This window comes from Acanthisitta chloris, unplaced genomic scaffold (assembly GCF_000695815.1).
Source record: "Acanthisitta chloris isolate BGI_N310 unplaced genomic scaffold, ASM69581v1 scaffold45425, whole genome shotgun sequence".
Taxonomy (NCBI): Eukaryota; Metazoa; Chordata; class Aves; order Passeriformes; family Acanthisittidae; genus Acanthisitta; species Acanthisitta chloris.
In genome coordinates, this window is record NW_008673998.1 from 696 (window position 1) to 13,352 (window position 12,657).

General features: G+C 41.2%; 1 protein-coding gene across 1 annotated transcript; it reads right to left on the minus strand.

Moving 5' to 3' along the window:
- Nucleotides 1-3,591: 3,591 nt before the first annotated feature.
- Nucleotides 3,592-11,718, minus strand: ALDH6A1 (aldehyde dehydrogenase 6 family, member A1). Its single transcript, XM_009075139.1, has 10 exons — nt 11,650-11,718; nt 10,157-10,318; nt 9,505-9,583; nt 8,648-8,950; nt 7,832-7,953; nt 7,390-7,579; nt 6,379-6,560; nt 4,539-4,718; nt 4,254-4,352; nt 3,592-3,801 (listed from the first exon to the last, which is right to left on the minus strand). The coding sequence occupies exons 2-10, from the start codon at nt 10,268-10,270 to the stop codon at nt 3,697-3,699; spliced, it is 1,374 nt and encodes a 457-aa protein (XP_009073387.1). The 5' UTR covers nt 10,271-10,318; nt 11,650-11,718; the 3' UTR covers nt 3,592-3,696.
- Nucleotides 11,719-12,657: the final 939 nt, after the last annotated feature.

A 12,657-nucleotide genomic window follows, 5' to 3' on the forward strand; every position in this document is an offset into this window, starting at 1 on the left:
TACTTTGTGGTTCATTGCTGTCTGCGTAAGAAACTTGGGAGCGTGACTTTAGAGGTATATGGCTTACACTGGAAATCCAAAGTTCAGACAGCATTAAATGTATTTTAAGCTGTGAACTGGGACATGAGATCTATATTAGTGTGTCTATACACAAATAAATGTTGGTTGACAGGAGTGAGGCATTTTTTATTAGTTCTAAAATTCGTTGTGTTGATGTTCTAGCAGCAGACGTTTAGACATGGTTCTCATGAAAAAAAAAGCCCAAACATCTCATGCCCCATTAAAGCCTCCTCTTATTGAAAAACAGCTTTATGATTTTTGAAGGAGCTAGCACAGTGAGTTTGATTAAAGGCAGAATCAATGCAGCTGCAGCTGATCTTGCATTCAGTGTAGAATCACTTAAAGAGAATGGACCAAGATGAAGATTCCTATGTCTGATTTTCTTATAGTCTCAGATCAAACTGTGTTGCCCATTATACACTCCAAGGCAAGCAATGTCAGCTTACCCTGGAGCAGTCGGGAGGGCAGGGTCCTGGCATGCCATCTTGCCAGATGGGAGGCAGTCGAGCACACAAGCCAACATGTAATACTCAGACATCAAATTACCAGATAAAGTTATAAGCAGGAGTGCTGAAGGCATTTATTTGGAAAGGTAAGAGACACCTCCATTGGAGAGGCAATGCTGCCTCTCCTCAAAACAGGAGGGAAAATCAATTGTAGCCCTTTTTTTCTGGTGTAGACAGGAAAAACAAGTAGCAGGGTCCAATTCTCAAAGGTGGTTAAACAATTTTAACATAATTTTTGGATTTAAGAGTATCAAATAGCTCTGAAAATCTAGACTGCAGTGCCTTCCAGGCAAGAAATAATTCCGAATAGTATTTGAAGGGTTGACTGTAAAATTCTATTTTAATAGTCTAAAGAAATTTATTACAGGATACTTTAGGTTACACTTTTACATTATCTAGCTGATTTTTATAGTGAATATTGAAGTAAAAAGGAGAATAAAGACGGGTGGAAAGCAGTAACAGTGGTGAGATGAGGTAGGCACATCACGATCAGTCAGCATCTGCAGCTTGAGCTAAAAACAGTTCATTAACTAAAAATGACACAGACAAGATTTATATTTCTAGTACAATTATTTAAAACTGTTTAAAAAATGCTGTTGGAAATGCAGATAATTAGAAAATATGTTTGCACACAAATGAGAAGATCACAGTGTCTAGAAGATATCTGGAGAAAGTCCAGGGATAGTCCTGCAATTCTTCAGGCAGCAGGTAACCTTGATAACAGATTGCTTTTATTACAGGAGAAGCTGGATTTTAGAATTTCTAAAGGAAAAATATAGTGGATTTAACAGGACAACAAAAAAGTCAGAATGGTAATACAGATTAGGAAGAAAATTAAGGTGTTTTGAAAGTGAGTGACTGTAGACAGTATTAGAGGCTGTTAATTAGTATTCCTTTCCCAGGTGCATGAATGAATTTCAGTGTCTTAATGGTGATTTACCTCAAGTATTTTATCTTTTGCAACACAGAAAATGCTTATCTCAACCTAATATTTGTTACTCAGAAGGCTAAAATTATCAGATTCATCATCTTCTGCAGTGATGCTTCCACATAGTCAGATTTAACACCACAGACCAAGTAAGGCAGCTATACATGTTGCATGAACAACAGCCACCAATTAGCAACTCCTCTGCTCTTGTCATTTTAGAAGTTATCTCCTGGGTAAGGCTGTGAATTTGAGTTCCCCTGTCTGCCTCGCTGCTGCTTTGACTATATGGTTGAAATCCATCACTTCCCTCCTCCTTAAAGTAAAGATCTTATTCTTTCCCAAGTCAGGAGCTTGCAAGGGCCTCTACAAAGCACTATGATTTGGACTAGAGGTTAGAGCTCTATATTACGAGAGTTGCTGTAACTTGGTGAAGATGTGTTTTCAGTTTGTAATAAAGCCATTTCTATGAAGCTTACGAGTTTTTGTGATCAAATGCTGTGTTTGTGGAAACAGAACCAAGGCATTCCTTGAAATGCTGTTTGAGGGAAATGGTTCAGAGGCCCTTGATATACTGTAAAAGGAAGATGTATACATAGGTTACAGGAGTTGCAAAGAATAAAATCAACATCAGACCTATATAAGGTTGTGCCAAGGAATAGTCATATTCTTCAGAAATATATTAGCATTTTTTTAATTTGTAATCAAATCGCAACGTGAGAATTTCCCTCTAGTGTATAGCAGAGGAAAAAACAAGATACAAACATTAGTGAATGTACAGAAATTGCACTAATATAGATCAGTCAGTTACAAAGCATCTTTACCAGAAGGCTGGATACAAAGTGTTCACATTCAGATTGTTTAATAAGAACAAGTAACAGTTACAATCATTAGAATAATATTACTTTATTATATTCATGTGGGGAGGTGTCCCTGCCCATGGCAGGGAGGGTTGGGACTAGATAAGGTCCATTCCAACCCCTAAAATTCTGTGACTCTATTATTATTTTCAATGGGTGCTTGAACAAGTTCCCTGCAGATCCCTCATGGCTGCATCATCTTTCAAGACCAGGATTAAAAATCTAGGCTCTTCAGCTGCAAATGCCAGATTCTTAAAAACAGGCTGTATATACCAAGACTTACCCTTCTCTAATAATGGGAACTTGCAGTCCCAAGGGAACATGACTGAGTTTGAGCAAATGTGACAAGAAGTCAATCAACACAAGAAATACAGCTACGACCAGGAAAGGAAACCAACAGAACAGGCCTGGCTGCTTTGTGATTAAAAACCTTGTTCTTTCTTCCTACTGGCCTGTCTACTTACTCTCCTTTCTACCCAGATCCAAATGATTATGTGACACAAAGACATATATACATGGTTATGTTTGTGCTTCCACAGCTACATTATGTTATAGGACCTTTAAACTTATATCTGTTAGCACAGTAAAAAGGCACCAAACAACTTTCAGGTATAATGGAATTGACAGCAAGATGGAGCATACAAGCCACACACACAACAGGAACAGAAGTTTTCAAGCTGTCAGAGACACAGTGAAGGTCACTATACCATCAGGAATTTCTTTCACTCTCAGACAAGCAGTCAAACTTGCTTTCCTGAAAAATCCTTACAAAGCTATTTCCCAAGTGTTTTGGAAACTGCTCAACAGGTGAAAGACCGACAATTTGCTGTCTTCATTGTATGTAAAGTCACTTCTATGAGGCACTCAAGCTGCCCCAGTTATGTCACTCAAAATGAGTACTCATCTTTGAGTAAGGTGAGCTCAGAATCTTAACATGTAAGATAAAGAGGTAAATAAAACTGCTACAAGATGTAGCCAGGAGTGAGTCACTAAGGCTAAAGATATTGAAGTGAAAACCAGAGTAATGCTCAAGTTCAGAGGGTCTGGAAAGAAGCAAAAATTAAGACCCATCTCACTGGCTGCCCTTTCAGTTAGATAAGGTTGTTTAGTCTGTGATAGGTTGTGGAAAAAAAATTAGTTCAGCTGGCCAAAAAAAACCACTGACAGCAATAGAAAACCCAGACCATGAGTTACACGAGCCTGCCCGATCTGCACAGTAACAGAGTTCCTTGAAAAAAACAAAGGAGCTTCCTATTCATTCCCAAGGAAATGATGATAGTCAGGACAAAGCTGGATAGTGCAGCATAGGAGAAGGGTACCAAGAACAGCATCTGCAAAGGCTGATTTAGTTTCCCATAGTTGGCATAACCACAGCAGGCTTGGCAATGGTCGCATCTTCCTCTTTCCACTGAGAAATTACAGTTTTCAGCTGTGTATAGAACTGCACTCCCTGGAGGAAAGGAGAGATCCAAAGATCAGCTATTTGCCCTTATAAATTCTTCAAGTCTGCACTAGTGGCATATCGAACAGATTCTGCTTTATCTACAGAGGGCTGAGATTTCCTTTGTGCGAACAATTCTTGTCATCCTGTTCTTTTTACAAGTTCCCCAAAGACTCTGGTTCTGTGAGAAAACTTGCTACTTAGTTCTTTCTCCCTTCTCAAATCCCCTAAAAAGAAGACTTGCATTTTTATATTTATGGGAAATAAACAATGAACTGGCTATCTGTGATGGTAACATGCATTATGGTGTCTGATCACTGGCTGGTTTTCAGTTTCTTGGTCAAGATGGCTTCAAAGCCTCCTCACTAATGAGGTCTGATGCCCATCTGCCCATTGCCATTTATAGCATGATTTATCAATCACAATTCAACCTATTAGAGTACTCTGAATCATTAAGTTACCTGTTTTCCATAGAAATTGGTGTCCCCTCTGAAAGAAGCACGAGAGCCAGTAAAAGAGAACATGGGCAGAGGTACTGGGATTGGAACGTTGACACCCACCTAAACCAAAGGAAAGCTGCCAGATTAGTCACAAGAAGCAGCCGATTGCAGAACACTCTCCACAAGCTCCCACATTTTGTTTCCTTAAATCTGAGGCTGGGTACTGCTGGCTGAGAGGGCAGTGATTAGTTGCTACTAATGACTGCCCACTGTAAATGGTGAGTAACAATTCTGGCTGGAACATACCTGCCCCACATCTACTAAGTGAGAATACTTCCGAGCTGTGGCTCCATTGGTGGTGAAGATTGCGGTTCCATTTCCATAGGGGTTATTGTTCACCATCTCTATCGCATCATCCAAAGTGTCTGCTTCCAGAACCACCAAGACAGGCCCAAAGATTTCTTCCTTATAGCAAGTCATGTTTGGCTGCCAAGACAAACCGCAGAAAAAGCAGCTTGTATAAGGGATATATAAAAATATAAGTAAGTAGGATATAATAAACACACATGCTGTTAATGATCAGGAGATTCCTAGGATCAATGATCATACTGCATTGCCACAGGCCATCCTTTAGTCCTCCTTGCCCTTTCACCATTTCCTATGCCCTGTCATCTATCTAGTCCACTGAAGAGGGCACCACTTTTCATCTCCAGAGTGCTTTCTGCAGTTCAGCAGTCAAACTGCCTGCCTAACCTCACTTACAGGTCTGTTCTGACTAAGGCTGATTAAGACTGGGATTAATTCATGATAGTTTACTTCAGTTCTAGCTGACAAAGTGACTAGAACCTGCTGTCCTTTCTGACAGTGTCCAGGATTTATGTCTGACAGTTAGCAATACCTGAAAAAAAACCCACCCCACACAACACTATCTGGAGAGTACTTTGATCACCAGTAACTTATACAGCAAACTACAAAACATTCATTTGACAAGTTGTTTTATGTGGCTTATCATATTATTAAACACTGTGTAAGAAAACTACCAGAAAATTTCAGTGAAACTTTTACTTTTGAATACCTAACAATATTTACAACACATGACACGAAAGTGAAGTATTTAAAGACTTCTAAGGAAAATAAGGCAAGAAAATTCTGAGATAGGTCAAATGCCTGAATGACATAATAGCATAAAATCAATAAAGTCCCAAGAATACAAAGTACAATAGCAGAATTATCAATAGTGGTTTGCTATAATGGACTCACTCGCCAAAAAGCCCACAAGGAACTGAATGCTTAAATATTAAGGATATCATACCAGCTAATTGCATAAACATAAAAGAATGAATTTAGATATGGAAACTCACATGGATGTGTATCAGTACTTTACTGATATTCCCCTGTAGTGTTGTCCATCTGTTGCACACACGCAATACATTGAGAGGCCAACTCAAAGAAGTTGTGAGTATATTCAACAATGAGATTTTGTACCTCATCCTATATTATTTCCATGAAGATTTCTACAAATACTTAATTTGGTTTCTGCAAGTCCTTAAATTGCAAACAAGTAACGGAAGAAATTGTGAGTTTGGCTGCTCATTATGCTCTTCCTTAGGCATCTGGTGCTGCCCATTACTACATCAACCATTACTATGGTTGATGGACATTTAGTTGAACACAGTACCAGCTGGCCCTATCTCACTTTAATTGGCTGCAGTCCATCCAAGTTAAGATCATTAGCCTCATTCAGAGTACGCTGCACTTCTGCAAATTTGGCAAATTTATCGTTTGGCTGCTCATTATGCTCTTCCTTAGGCATCTGGTGCTGCCCATTACTACATCAACCATTACTATGGTTGATGGACATTTAGTTGAACACAGTACCAGCTGGCCCTATCTCACTTTAATTGGCTGCAGTCCATCCAAGTTAAGATCATTAGCCTCATTCAGAGTACGCTGCACTTCTGCAAATTTGGCAAATTTATCACCTCCCCAACAGCATTACAATGAGTACTTATACCATGTGAGGAAAGGCCGAGCCATTTCTGGGCTTTCTACCCTGTGATTATTGATTACTGACTGATTTAGGTAACTCATGTTTCAGCTGACCCTGCGATATTGCAATATCAAGCACTGGTTTTGGTAATCTTACCTTGACTTTGGCAAGGATGGTTGGCCCAACAAAATTGCCATTTTCATAACCCTTCACTTTGACATTACGTCCATCCAGAAGAAGACTGGCACCTTCTTTTACTCCTTTCTCAATCAGATGGCAAACCCGTTCCTTGGCTTGGGGACTGATTAGAGGCCCCAGATCTGCTCCAGGCTGGTCTCCTGTGAAAAGGCAGATACACCAATTTTTTAACTCTGACAGCTTCCTCTTCACAAGCATCAGGGAGATAACTACACTGGCAGGAAAAATCTGAAAAATCCTGATGTTTCTGAGACACGGAACAAAGATTCGAGACCCTGATGAACAACAGTAATAGTCTGCAGCTCTCATAATCAACAAATAAGAGAAGCAGGCTGGTCTCCTGTGAAAAGGCAGATACACCAATTTTTTAACTCTGACAGCTTCCTCTTCACAAGCATCAGGGAGATAACTACACTGGCAGGAAAAATCTGAAAAATCCTGATGTTTCTGAGACACGGAACAAAGATTCGAGACCCTGATGAACAACAGTAATAGTCTGCAGCTCTCATAATCAACAAATAAGAGAAGAGAAGTGCAGGACTTGATTGAATGTAAACAAAAGATAATTCTCCTAGAGTTAATCACAGTCTGGCTTTTCCAAAGTACTTGTTTTCATTTTTCTTTTGTTATTCTATGCTTACTACAAATTGGAAGGATCTGGAAATCAGGGAGCTATATGAATGGCAGGTTTGAGTTAAACATAGGATGTAACCTCAAGTCTCCAGTTAAAACAAGACGGATCCTGTTACGCCTTGCATCACAGTCCCACGGCAAGTGAATAAATGTTCCTAACTCTGAGTCTAGGACTGTGTTTCCCAATCCAGACAATCTCCTAGCTCCTACCCTTACACATCAAACCTACAGTGCAAATAGCTCCAAGGGACACACCACAGCATGGCAGATAAGCCGACCTGAAAAGCTACAGTTGTACAGAAGTGAAGTACCTCATAAGAAGATATCAGTCTGTACCTGCATTTACACGTAGGTTTTTGGCTCTGTCCACAAGCTCTGGCAGCCATTTCTGAGCTTCTCCCACTAGAATTGCTGTAGACAGGGCCATGCAGCGTTGGCCAGCTGCTCCAAAAGCAGCTCCAACCAGCTGGTTCAAGGTGTTCTCTTTATTGGCATCAGGCATTACCACACCGTGGTTCTTGGCTCCCTGAAATACAATACATATGCAGCCTCCCATTATTAATCACCCCAACCCACTTCTTCTCTAGTTGTCTCGCTAGACTCTGACCTCATATAGTAGCTATCATTCTGCCAGCAACAGGCTGGCAAGAAGGGCAACCTCATCACTTCACTATCAGCAGCAAAGCCAGCTTCTGCTGCTGAGTGGCATCGTCTCTCTTAACATTCACAGGGGACAGGCAGTCTGTGTGCTGAAGTGTGCTCCATTCAGAGGCCTTACCATGTTGGCCTGGACTCTCTTGCCATTCCGGGATCCTCTCTCATAGATGTACTCGCCAGCCTGATTAGATCCCACAAAGCTGATTGCTCTGATATCCGGATGGTCACAAATGAAATTCACAGCTTCAAACAAGAAATAATATAACTGTAGTGCACAAATACTTCCCTGTGTTCCCATCCCCACAGTTCTAAATCCATGAAATCTTTCTTATTGAAATTCTTGCCTCTGTGTTTTCTACCAAAAGTTCCCCCAAAGCCTGTCTATGCATCCCTGCACTAACTTCTTAGCACATATGCTCCTGCCCCTGTCCTCATACTCCTGGCTGTCTGACTTCTCTTCAGGCTTTGGGCATCTCCCAATGTCCCTGAGCGATGCCAAAGTGAAGTTACCGTTGCCTATTTACATCATCATGTTCTGAAGCTACTCGTGTCCTGTAAAAAATGCCATGCTAGGAGCCAGCATACTGGCACACGCTGCATATTCAGTGAGGCATTTAGTCCTTGGGAAACCAAGATGATTTATCTACTTATTTCAGTTGGAGCTTAGGTTGCTAAATAGAATTTGAGCACTTAGATTCCTTGGGAACTCTGACCCCAATCCCCAAAATTTTGTCCACAATATCTCCTGAAAGATTTGGTGCAAGGTGGCAGACAATCTCCCACTCATCTCCTTTCACCTCCATCAACAGAGCTGAAGCATCTGTCCAAACCCATCTAACAGCAGCAGTCTCAGACTCTCGAAACGGCACCTCCCGCTAAGCATACACTGCAACACTTACACACTCCAGCCACCTCCCAAGAAGGGCTATTATTATACCTTCATGTTGTCCATGGATGATATTCAGGGTCCCATCAGGGGCACCAGCATCCTGAAACAGCTTGGCAAGGAACATGAGTGCTCCCGGTACACGCTCAGATGGTTTCATCAAGAAGGTGTTTCCACAAACCATAGCCATGGGGAACATCCAAAGAGGAATCATGGCTGGGAAATTGAACGGTGCGATTCCAGCACACACTCCCAGGGGCAGACGGTAGGTGTAAGTGTCCATGTCTTTAGTGATGGAGGGCATGGTCTCTCCCAGTATGAGGGATGTCACACTGCAAGCATGTTCAACCACCTCTGCAGCAGAAAGGGCAACATGCCACTGGATGATCTGTTTACAGTTAGCCCCCCAAACTCTCTTTTCACCCTTTTCACCACTGTCTTGACCCATGTCTTTCTTGCAGCCTCTTCTCCCACAACTTACAACTCATTGTGCTCCAGAAAATCCTTTTGCTCTGCCAAGCACTCTCTCTTGAGCACATTATATGTCATTGTGATAGGAGCACAGATGCAATGGTCCCAGTACAAGATGCACAGGTACAGTATCATTGTTCCACCTGGGACTCAACCTTAGGTATCTGAGCACAAGTGAGAAGTTCTTACCCCTTCTTAGTAATTTGTAGTCACTAGACTATAAAAAGTAAGGATCTAACAACTTGGAAGTGATATAACGATACTCTGTGTAAGGAAAATTTCAGCTTAAGAGTTACAATTGCCTCTTTTCTTTCAGTAGGAGGCTATAAAAGTAGCTACATGTACAGATTCCCAGAGCAATCAGTTACTCAGGAGACCTCATCCTGTCCTATGGGTTCTCAAAGCCCCTTTTTTAACAGGAGGAGCCAGCAGCTTACGGAGGCCTCGGAACACATCTCCCTCAGCGTCAGCCAGGGTCTTGCCTTGCTCAAAGGTGATGAGTTTTGAAATTTCTTTCTGAAAATGGAAAACAAAGTTTATAAAGGTTAGAAAAGTGCCCACTTATGAAACAGAGTGCAGGGATAAGACAGTTTAACAGACCTGAACACCAAAATGAACAGACTGAGCAAAATACAGAAAAGCCTACACTGATTTGCTCCTTGTAGACAAGAAGCAATAACCCACACAGGTGACATTTTAGAAAAAAAATAAATCAACCATGGGTTAACTTGTACTCTAATGCTTTCAGGAATCACACCACAGACACACCAAAAAAGCAATCAGGGAAACCCAAAGACACAGTAACATCCTTGTCTTCCTCAATTGGCACATTCTCCATCAAGGCTGAAAGTTCCTTTTGCAGTCTCTTGGTAAAGGGAGAAATGCAGAACAACATTCCCTAAGAACTGCCTCTCTGTCCCCATTTGATGGGGAGTGTTTACCTGCACCTCTCGACGGTGTCTCAGTTGGCTCTTCAATCATGGCAATGCCTCATCAAGAGCTCTGCAAACCCCAAGTCTCTCAATTTAATTCCTAAAGTCACTGCAGTGCATTCAGCCACAGCCATCACACACATCTGTGGTGTCTTACCAGATTGTCTTTGATGAGCTGCTGATAACGCAGAAAGATTTGCTGGCGACTCAAAACAGATGTTTCTGACCAGTTCCAAAACGCCTTTTTGCAAGAAGCCACAGCTGCCTCCATCTCACTGGCTGTGGCTTTTGGTACGCGGCCAACCACCTCATTTGTGGCCTGAAGGAAAAAATAGATTGCATCAAAACTCAGCTTTTCTCATCTGTCCCTGCCAGTCATTCAACAGTTCTTTCAGAGCACACTCCTATTATCTTTGCTGTACAAGGAACTGTAAATCTGAAGGGAAAGCACAAAAGAGACTCTTTCCTTGGTACACACAAAAGGCTTGGGCTACAACTGGAATAGTACTGAAAGCCTGCATTCTACGTATCTCAAATTAGGAACCCAGAAAGCTGCAAATGCAGTGCTGATTCTTAAGCTGGAGTAGAATGACTTGTCTATCTTGAAGCTTCTAGAGTGTTTAAGGCAAAGGTTTCTGTGGACTGTGGTCCCTTCCTTCCCAAGGAACCCCATCGTCTTGGCTCATCTTCAGTTCCTCTTGCACATTAAATAAGGTAATGTTCCTCTGGAAAAGTAGTACATGACTGTGCAATTGCCATTGATGTTAGCTTACCTATGCCCCCGGGCCACAGTAATATTTTTTACAAGCAACCTTAGTTCTACCATATTTTAACTCTGAGAAATTGACTTTGCCAGTTTAATCTCCTTCTAATGCTCTCTTAAAAATTAAATCTGCTTTGACATGACAGAAACACCAAATATATCACTAAGAGAGAAACTACTCAAACCAAGAAAATTAAACAAGAACATAGAGACCAAATGAGCATCAGGAGCTTGGCTTACTGCTCTGATCACTTCCACAAAGCAAATCAAAATAGAGGTTTAAAAAACATTTAGAAACTGCTGTCTGAATGCTTACTAGGGAGTCAGAATTCTGCATGCAAGCTCATTTCCATTTGTCTTTGGTGAAGCACTTGGACAAGTAAAAGTGCTAGTCATCTAAGATTATTAGCATCCAACTTCCAAATCCTCTGTGATTATTGTGGCCCACAGATAGAAGCGCAGAGAGAGGAGAATCAGCTCTTGGGATTTTCCACCTTGGCCTGAGAGTGAAATCAGTCTCTATCAGACCTTCACATTCAGTTGTCAGCAAATCACAGCCAGTTGATTCTGCATACAGGGTGAAAGATACCCTTTAGAATTCTGACATACTGATCACAGAGCCTTTCTGAGAAAAAAAACAAACCCATAAGCAGAGTTTAAGCTTCCTTTCTGGTATCAGGGGTTTACTATATGGGAGAGGTAAAGGAGGCAGTAATGTTTCTGAGACTGACATTTCATGTGAAAAGGAAACTGAGAAGCAAAAATCCAAGTCTAAACCTTTTTCAAGAAACATATGTACTTTCCCCCTTTGCCACATCCTTGCACAGCAGGACAGACCTTTGTTGCACAATGATCACCAATATGTATGCTGAGACTATTTCACTTACCGGGTTGTGGATATCAATCCATTCGGTGGTTTTGGACTCAATAAACTTCCCATCGATGAAGAGTTTGGTTGTTGGCTGTGGAGGACAAAACACTGGACAGTGTCTCAAATGCAAGTTTGTATTAAGGTGCCTAAATCCCAGTGTGCTGTATTACATGCAAGCCTTCATCATTTCCTCCTGTGTGAACCCCTGGAGAGTCTAGATCCAGTCTTTACTGCAAGACCCAGCTAACAGCTTAGGCCAGCACTTTTCATGCTCTCTGCCCCATTTTTCTATCACTTTACACCAAAATGGGCAAAATTCTTTCTAAAAGCTATGCTTATGTTCAGAACTATTCCAATCTACTTAATCAAAAACTGAAAAACTTCAATTCATAAATGTTCACAAGAAACAGTTAATAATTCACCTTGTGAGAATTCCACAAACTCAGTGCACACTGTACTATGTGCTTCCTTCCCATCAAGCCACTAAGTAGGTTCATCTTTCCAGTTTATAGCTACAAGCATAAAATTGGACTTTCCCCACTTGGTCTTGCAACTAAGAGCAAGGAATCTGCATCTGCGAAGTTCACAGTGACTGTTCTGGCAGGCAGCACAGAAAATGGAACCTTCCAAGTCAGATGCAGAGGAGTGAAAAGGAAAGTTTGGAATAAGTTCAGGTAAACACAGAGAAGAAGAGAAGGTAGAAGTAGAAGCTGTAATTAGCACTAGATAGACAACAAAATTGTATCATGCAGGAAACCAGACTTGGAATGTATAAATTAAGAAACTAGAAACTAGAAGTTGACACTGGGAGGTAAGATGATAACTAGGAGAAAGCAAGAACCAGTTGGGAAGAGCAGATATGAGGAAATGGAAATGGATTTGCTGAAAGAAGAACAGAAATAGGACAGATCAACTGAACTGGGATACAAACCCAAGTATATCAGGAAACTGAAGAAATGAGGATGTAGAATTATGAGAGGGAGATGAGGGCTGGGATGCTATCCAAGGTGTAATTGAAGGGAAA

Bases quoted from the DNA above. Each gene is read 5' to 3' on its own strand.
- ALDH6A1 (XM_009075139.1), bottom strand. From the start codon at position 10,270: ATGGAGGCAGCTGTGGCTTCTTGCAAAAAGGCGTTTTGGAACTGGTCA. The intron at 8,951-9,504 runs GTAAGCTGCTGG...TTTCTGCTGCAG, and splicing joins AGATGTGTTCCGAGGCCTCC to AGGTGGTTGAACATGCTTGC. The intron at 7,580-7,831 runs GTAAGGCCTCTG...ATTGTATTTCAG, and splicing joins AGAGAGTCCAGGCCAACATG to GGAGCCAAGAACCACGGTGT.